Raw genomic sequence first — 9,055 nt, 5'->3', positions numbered from 1 at the left:
CTTCATTAGGTTTTTATTCCACAGGGTTTTAACGAGGCACACTATCTATCAACGAACATTCAAGGGGGAGTGTTATAAATATATTATTAAGTAGATGTCCATCAAGATCTAGATAAATTTTGATATACTTTAAATTAATCAATAAAATACACTCTCTTTTGCTTCCTCATTCACTTTATTCTTTATTCTCTGTCTATTTATTTTATAACATATTTGTATTTATTTATCATTCTTATATTACTTTTGTTCTCCGCTTTCAAATTTTAATTAATTTTTGTTTTATAAAAAAATCACATGTAATGTGTATTTTAAAAGAACTAAAAATCATTAAATTTTTAAAAATATTTACTTCAAAAGTAAATTATGAAATAATCAATTTTCTGTTAAAAAAACAATTAGATTAAATTTGACGCGGAATTTTTTAAGAACTTTTCTCTAATATTTGGTATAGTCAAACACTGAATCGTAAAACATAAATTAAATAAATAAAAATGATTCGAAGCTTTTTCCTTAAAAATTCTTAAAATGAGTTAAAAATATTACATAATAAGTGAATTTAAAATACTTGTTAAAAGTAATACTGAACACACTATAATACAATAGTTGTGCAACTTTAATAACAAAAACAAGTTTTACAATTTCAAAAATAATTAAATCCGCAATTAAGTCAAATCATATTGGTTCGGTTAATTTTTATTATATATAAGTGTAATTATATATTTATTAAGTGTTATATTTTAAGGTTTTATTTATTATGAATTTTAGAGCATTTGAGATTACTTTACCTTAAAGAATACATTATTTAAATCACTGTGAGATTATCTCTGATGATATAAAATAAAATTAAATATTGTAGTAATAAAATTCAACTCAACGGCGATAAAGTTAGAATAAAATAATAACTATGAATATAATAAAATAATAATTAAAAATTTCTAGATTTTAATCTATTGGGCAACTGACCAGTGAAATTGAAATGAAATTAATTGGTTAAAAGGAAGTCTAAGGAGGTGTTTAATATTGTTTCTAAATAACACTTTTGACCCAAAAACATTTAAAAAAAAAAGTTAACTTCTCCTAAAAAAAATCTTCTCAAAAGTACGAGGCTCGAATATTGAAAACATGGAGAAAACATTATTATAATTTAATAAAAAATTCCGAAAATAGAACATAAAATGAAAGATAATTAAAGAAATATCAAAGACTAATAAAACATACATACGTAGACTTCAATGTTATAAAATTGAAGTTAAATAACAAAAAAATCAACAATGCATCTATATCCCTTAATATAATACACGTGCTTTATTATTAATTGCTTTCAATTAAATCTTTAATTATAAATTAATTTTATTGTTGTTGACAGAATTATTATTATAATAAAACTAATGGGTTAAAAATATGGTAAACAAATTTTGGAAAAGGTATGATAAGAATGGTAAGTGCTATTTTCGAGATATTTTCTGTGGGAAAATAGCTTGAAAGATGAGATTCGCAATAACGTCTACAAGAAATGAATAATATTTTATTTAGCGACTGATTAAGGAGCTGATCACTAATTCTGAATTAATTATATATATATGTATGTGTAAAATTCAAATTCAAGTCCGAGCAAGAAGCACATCCTTGTAAGGCGTGGGCGTGGCAGCAGTGGCGGCTTTGACCTCATCAACTTCCATTTTCCTCCGCAGGTCGTCGTCACTAATGAGCGGCACCTGCCCTTCCCTGCCTTCAATCAACCCGTTTTGTGCTCCGCCACGCAATTTCTCAAGCCTAATCCCGTTCATTTGCTGCATCTTGAACACCTTTACCACATTCGTCAACCCCCCTATCATAAACATTACGCTCCCACATATCCCTAACCACACCCATCTTTTTCCCTGCATTTTTACACCCAATTTGCAAATTACAAAGCAAAATAAAACCTAAACCATGATGAATCATTCCTTGGTTCTTTTTTTATATAAAAAACTATCTACATCAGCTTACCAGTAATTGCAAACCATGATGAATAACTCCAGTTTGCTCGCGGCCGTTGAGAATAGCTCCCACCATGAACAATACACTGCCTATTAAAAACGGGATGTGGACACTCTGTTGCAAGATTTGAACATGTGCATCGGCTCTCTCATAGATTTGACACGAGTTATGAATCGACCCAACAACCCATAAAACCGGTCCAGCAACAAGCATTCCCAAAGCATGCCTCTCCAGTTTAAAAAACCCGTACCCTTTCTCCGCCTGCATCAAAACAATTCATTCAATCGTATTCCAAAATGATCTACCATTTTGTAGCCCTTTTTTTCTTAGGAATGATTTGTGAACCTGAATGAAGAGGAAGAGAATTCCCAGAAAGAGAAGCAGTGAGCCTAAGATTTGAACCAGTGGAACAGAGAATTCAACGAGAGCAAGCTGGGGATCGAAACCCATCAAAGTGAAACGATAATCGATGCCGGCGAGATGAGCCAAAAGGTCATGGATGTTAACCAAAATTATAAGACCCAATGCAATAAGCATTAGAACAAGACCCGATCTGGGTTCCCTTGAAAACTCTGCTGCAAAACCACAAATTAACACAATGGTTGAAAACAAATATAGCCCTGCGTTCATGTACTCGGCCCTGCTCTGAGCCAGCCTTGGACCGTACGTTCGACTCTCTCTTGCTGAGGCTAGTTTCACCATGATTCTGAAACGAACCGCTTCAACTTCTCTTCTTCTTTTTTCCCTTTCCCCAGAAAAAAGAAAGATAAATCAAAATTTTATTCAGATTAAAAGCGTAATCAGTTTGTTTTGGGTTCTTTTCTTGTCGATAAATCAAAATGAAAAAGAAATGAGAAATGAGAATAAGGAGAAGGAGAAGTGGTCGAAGTGTAGGAGGGAGACGTGGCTGAGTATATACGTGTCCTCATGCATGAATATTTGTCATCTATAACACGTGGCAGTAGGAAAAGGGGAACTATTTGGTTAAATGGCGCGTTTCAATTGCTCCTGGTCTTGCTGCTCGAGATAACCGAGAAAAGAATAAACATGGCAAACAAATGGAGAGAGGATTGAGGAACATTAATTTGTCTTATTTACCCTTTTTAAAAGAATGATATGGATATTGGAGATATTTATTTTCACAGACGTAGCCTTGCTTCAGTGCTCCACGCTGTCGCACGATATTATTACTATTACCATTGATGAATAGCAGAATATATACTCCTATTATACGTGCAAGAGATATGTATATATATGTGTATGTTTTCACCGAGGTTAGCATCACGTACATAGCTTTCCTTTGATTAATTTTGGGGATACTGTCGTCAAGTGCTGTATAGTTTTAGATATCTGTACTATATATCCTTACACGCCCCACACTTGTTTTACTAGACTTGGAAGCTACGTAAGTCTTTTTCCATATCCCAACTAGGGGCATTCGTTCTCAACACAAGAGGGGAAAGGGGAACCATGAGAAAGAGAGAGCTTCTCTCCCCCCGTCTTACAAGAGCACTCACAGTTCCCATACTTTGGGAACACCGGACAGATGAGGACGACAAAATATTAGTGTAATGCCTTCCTGAATTGTACTGTGTAAGTAGTCGCAATGTTGATTTTGACTTTCGACAATGGTATATCTACTTTTACTTGAGAGAATGTTAGTTTCAAGGCTAAGCCTCACATTGACAATAGTCAAAGGCATTTAATAAGGAGTGGTCAATTGTACGAGACATGATCTATGTGAAGCACACCAACGGTTTTGGATGATATAGCATAAGGAAAATGATGATAGATGAGTAAGCAGTTTGGAATGAATTCTTTAAGGTATCTAATAATTTGTATATAAATATGTATGTAGAGTAATAAGAATACAACCAATTTAAGAATAGGACACTGCATATTTGAAAATTTTTAGTACGATATATGGTAAAGACTGTGCCATTGAAAAGGATGTCCAAACAACAACTGACATTATTGAAGAGTAAGAAGAGGATGAAGATGATAATGGTTGAATAGAGAACAATGCGAATGTACAGTGTGGAAGAGCTGACATGATACGAACTGAAAATGGATCTTGAATACAATGGCCAGTTAAGGACCCTGTCTTTTAGTAGAGGCCAAATTAAAGAGCTGGAAAGATTGAGATGTACTTGAATTCTAATGATAGGGTTGAATTTTTAGGAATTGTTCAGGTGTTGGGAAGCAAAATGATTGAAGCCACATAGAAATTGACAAAGAGTTTAGTTGCAAAGCACTTGATTGCTTAGAGATGCATTCAGCTTTGGGATTTGATGATGAAAATTACAGGATTATCCGAACCTAAAAACTTGTCACTTTAAGGAAGATTCCTAGTAATCCAATCAACATTCCAATCAACATTCTTATTTTCTTCACTATCTCAACTGAGCAAAAGGAGACGTAGGTATGGGGATTACTAATTGAGGGAAATTAGCGATAAGAAATTCCAGGTATATTCATTTAACTTTTTTGTTGTGTTTTAGCTAAAGGTTCAGCTAATTTTGAGGTGGGTGTTTGGTGCATTTTGCAGGAGCTTTATTATTTTCTGGTTTGCAATTGAATGCGGCAAAGAATGAGCTTTTTTCTGCTGGTATTTCTGAAAAAGGAATTGGAAATTATCAAAAGAGTTACTGGTTTTCAGCTTGGTAGGCTTCCTGAGAGATAGTTGCGAGTTTCGTTGGTTACAAGGAAATTAACTGCTAAAGATTGTGCTCCTTTGATAGAGAAAATTACATCTAGAACTAATAGTTGGTCTTCTGAGAAACTAAGCTATGCTGGAATATTGCAGTTAATTGAAGTTGTAATTTACAATATTCAAGCTTATTGGTGCCGACAGGTTCTTTTGCCTAAAGGAGTTCTTAAGAAGATTAGTCATATCTGTTCCAGGTATTTTGGTGCAAGAGTTAGCTGGCATAAGATTTGTTCACCTAAAGCTCAGGGTGAATTAGGTTTGAAAAAACTTGAAGATTGGAATAAGGCTTGAATTTTACAGCATGTTAAAGCGATTCTTGCTGGAGAGGATTCATTATGGAGTATGTTCTGAAAGATAAGTGCTTTTGGGATGTCACTATTGATTCTTTAAATAGTTGGAATTGAAAAGACAAGTCAAGATGAGAGAGAAGACTGCTCTTATCATTTCAAGACTATATGATGGTAGTAATATTATCTCAACTACCAAGTTGTGGGAGGAAATTAGGGATAAAAGGAGTGAAGGTTACTTGGCAAAAGATGATTTGGTTTCCATTACATATTCCCAAGCACTCTATTATTGCTTGGATGGTTGTGATTAACAGGCTTCAGACTAAAGATATAGAGATTACTTTGTAGAGACATGAATACAGAAAGTACATGCTTACTTTGTTCCAGCGAAGCTGAGATCAATGTGATTTCTCAAAACAACTTTGGAGACTGATTTTTCAGCTTTGTGATATCAGAAGAGCAATTGGGAGTTGAAATCAGGAATTGCAGCCTTTTTGGTATATCTCATGCTAATGGAGATGGTTTGCTGGCGAAGGTTAAGGAAAGTGTACAGGCCTAGATTGGTAGGGAAGAAAATTAATAGATTTGAGTTTCTTGGTATGAATCTTTATAGGAATTGGGGTTTGCATGAACTGTGAAATGTATCTGTAGCAGAGATTTTCTGCTTTCAGTATAATAAAATCCCAATTATACAAATTCTTTTACTTTAATTTGTTCAAAATTGATTTCTCTACTCATTTTTTTTTAAGGATACTGCTTATATTTATATAGTTAGTAGTTTGAGATGTACACCATTACAAAGCTCAAGTTAGATACGATAAAAAAAAAAGCTTAATTTAGTTAATGAGGTTTTGGCTCAGTTGGTTAATAAAGTTTAAGATCCATCATACGCAATTATATGCGTGCGTCTTAAAGTCCCACTATATGCAACTATTATATGTGGGTTTAGTCCAGTTAGTCTTATTTGTTGACTTTAGTTAGGAATGTACTTGTTTTTAGTCCGACCGTATTATAATAGTTTAGTTCTATGTTGTGATTTTTTATACACTATATGTTATAATAGTTTGATACTTGCAATTCTTTAGACATAATTTGTACTTTGATTGTACTTGTAACACTTTTAAAAAAAATCTTAATTAAATTAAAATTATAATTTGCTAACTTGAGGAAAATGTCAAATATTTTGTGAATTAATTATTATTATTATTATTATTTGGATACAACTGAATTAAAATTGAATCCAAATTAGAAGGAAAAGAAAAAGTCGTTTTTGTGGGCTAGACTTAGTCCTTCCCAAAGGAGTCCAGAATTGGCCCAATGCAAAGCATGTAAGTCAAAAAATTCACCAAATGCGGTGAGCGTGGATCGAACACGCGACCTTCAGATTACAGATACACACATCTTCAGTCTGACGCTCTCCCAACTGAGCTATCCCCGCAAGTTGATCGTTCTTTTCATATATATATTATACTATTTCCTGATTTAAATTGCTGCAATTAATCGTCTAGTTCCATATTTGTATGTCGTACAATCAAGGCAAGGATTAGGAGATTCGTGCGATTATGATGGAATTTGTTATGTGTAGGTTTTTGGTGCTGATCTAAAGTTTTTACAGCCTTTCTTTCTTTGTCAAAAAAACACTTTTTAAAGCTTTTGATAATAATGTAAGTTACCCCCAAAGTGGTACACCACTTGCCTAAAATCTTTGATTTTCATGGTACTAAATCATAGTAGTGTAGATATTTTAAAAAAATATAATTCTAACTCTTTTTCAGTTTGATTTTTAAACCTAGTCTTAAAGAAAAGTATTTTGTCCAATAATAAATTACATATTTAATTTTCAATAAATGTGTGCCTATTATTAAAAGTATGATCATATTAAACATTTCATTTTCTAACATAAAAACAAATTGTAACCCATGTGCTTAATTTTCAAGTCAAAATTTAGTACTTGATACATCCAAAAATTCAATCAATTATCTTTAGAAGAAAAAAAGAAAACCTTTAGCTTTTATGGTATTCATTATATATGTTAAATAACACCAAAGAGAAAATCATTGTTCAATCAAGGAGCTGCAAACATAGTTTTGGGTACTGAGAGAGAAAACAAAGATTTTGTTCTTAAGATAAAAATATTTTAAAGAATACATCGCTTTATATACGAAGGAATTGGTAGAATTTTCGAGATTTTCATTCAATAAAGATGAAGGGAATAAAAATTAGTGTAAAAACTAAAATTATGTAGCTTTAAAAACCCTAACCAAAAAAAAACTATTTTCAAAATCCAAATAGGCACATACTTTAGAAAAGGGGTGGTGGGAGATTGTAGCAATATTTATTCAAGCTCCTTCAATGATAGAAAGATTCAAGAAACTTGTGTATAGTAAGATGAATATGCAAACTAATTCATGGGGCCATATGTTCCAATATCTGGATAGCAATTGCATGCTTTCTTACTTTTTTCATATTTTTTTGATCTTTTTAAAATGTTTTCAATCTTTTTTAATCCCGACAAAAGAGATAAAAGAAAGTTGGAATGTTAGGTCATTGTCCTTCCATTTATATTGGGTTTGCTTCACTTTTCACATTAAGTATTGTATGAATATTTTATCCAATATGCGGTTTCCTCCGAATATTCATTCCCACTCCAACATGATGAATAAAATGTCTATCGTCTATTTACATTACTGTTAATTTTACAGATTTTAGTATTTTCTTGTAAGAATAATTCATTCGTTAAATTTATTAATATAATAATACTTATCTTGCATGAAAATTACAAATTTTATACTAATAGAAATAAATCTTTCGTGTGTATATATATAAGTTTCTACACGTAATGAAAAAATGATGATTAAATCTTAATTTCAGATATAAAATCAAAGTAAGATACATGTTTAGTGACATAAACATAAAATATTTAATCGTTTCGAATTGGGCACATTTAATAATTTATGGTATAGATATGCGTGTGGTCAATTATTATATCAAAACATGCAAATTGAATGTCGGAAAGTAGAGCTTTTATATAGGGGGTTTGACGAAGCTTTTTTGGTTGGAAGAAACCCTAAGAAAAAAGGTTTTGAAAACATAATTAACCCTATAATTTGCAGCTATGTGTTTAAACACTTTGTTTGACTTTGTTATTGGATGGATGCATGATTAATATGGAAAAAAGCTTAATTTGGGTATCCAATTAGAGGACAAGAAGCAAACAGCCTCCTTTTTTCATGTTTAACTTTGTTTGCTCTTTGTAATCTTTTGTATAATCTTAGGTGGGGGCATGAATATCTTTGTGTTTTCGGTGCCAATAAACGTCATCCATCATTTTGGACTTGCAATATATATATATAGGATAATTAATTTTGTATATTAATAGTGGAGTTACAACATTTTACAAATTACGTGAAAATTTGAGTAATATTATTATGGGTTTTAATCATATCTGATTTTTTTGATATAATTTTAAAATTATTCATAGCTCTCAACTTATAAACAGGAAGATAATATATTTCAACACACTCAAACTCATATCCTCCTGCATTGACAATAATGCTCATACCAATCGAACTAAGACTTAATCCATAAATACTTTTAAATTGTATAAAAATTGAAAAAAAAATTAATTCTACTATTAGCTTGGGGACTTGTTTGTTTTCTCCTCTTTTTTAGGAGTTATGTATTGAAGTCTATAACTTGTTTTGGAACTGCAATGATTCGACCGGTGATTTTATATCATTTTTTTTAATAATAAATCTTCTATTTTGTCGAGAAAAAGTTACATTCATGAAAAAGGAAAAATCTTTAGATTTCTTCATCAACTTTAATTTAATATACAACACATAAATTTAAGTTTATTTAATCGTATATATAAAATTTTAATTTAATTTAAATTTTACAAACTATTAGTGTTATTATTAACATAGTACCATTTTACTTTTACATATTATATAAAAAATAGTTATATTTATTCAATATAAAAATAAATAAATGTATTTATTTATCAAATATATATAATTAAATAAAATTAAAAATTTATATGTATAAATTCATATTATTAAAATTCATGAATAAATTT

The 9,055-nt window shown here is 31.0% G+C and overlaps 1 protein-coding gene and 1 non-coding gene across 2 annotated transcripts; both read right to left on the bottom strand.

The window, feature by feature from the left end:
• Window positions 1-1,459: 1,459 nt before the first annotated feature.
• On the bottom strand, window positions 1,460-2,883 carry LOC108455808 (uncharacterized). The gene is made up of 3 exons (XM_017754356.2): window positions 2,326-2,883; window positions 1,990-2,241; window positions 1,460-1,880 (listed from the first exon to the last, which is right to left on the bottom strand). Exons 1-3 carry the CDS (start codon window positions 2,680-2,682, stop codon window positions 1,602-1,604), a joined length of 888 nt encoding a protein of 295 aa, XP_017609845.1. The 5' UTR covers window positions 2,683-2,883; the 3' UTR covers window positions 1,460-1,601.
• Window positions 2,884-6,327: 3,444 nt separating this feature from the next.
• Window positions 6,328-6,415, bottom strand: TRNAF-GAA (transfer RNA phenylalanine (anticodon GAA)). The gene is given in 2 exon segments: window positions 6,328-6,363; window positions 6,379-6,415. It is a non-coding gene; the product is annotated as a tRNA-Phe (tRNA).
• Window positions 6,416-9,055: the final 2,640 nt, after the last annotated feature.

This window comes from Gossypium arboreum, chromosome 9 (assembly GCF_025698485.1).
Source record: "Gossypium arboreum isolate Shixiya-1 chromosome 9, ASM2569848v2, whole genome shotgun sequence".
Classification (NCBI taxonomy): domain Eukaryota; kingdom Viridiplantae; phylum Streptophyta; class Magnoliopsida; order Malvales; family Malvaceae; genus Gossypium; species Gossypium arboreum.
This window is presented reverse-complemented; position numbering and strand designations above follow the sequence as displayed.

Excerpts from the sequence above, each read along its gene's own strand:
- LOC108455808 (XM_017754356.2), bottom strand. The coding sequence starts at position 2,682 with ATGGTGAAACTAGCCTCAGCAAGAGAGAGTCGAACGTACGGTCCAAGG. Across the intron at positions 2,242-2,325 it reads TTCTCTTCCTCTTCATTCAG|GCGGAGAAAGGGTACGGGTT; the intron begins GTTCACAAATCA and ends GTTTTGATGCAG. Across the intron at positions 1,881-1,989 it reads ATCATGGTTTGCAATTACTG|GGAAAAAGATGGGTGTGGTT; the intron begins GTAAGCTGATGT and ends GTAAAAATGCAG.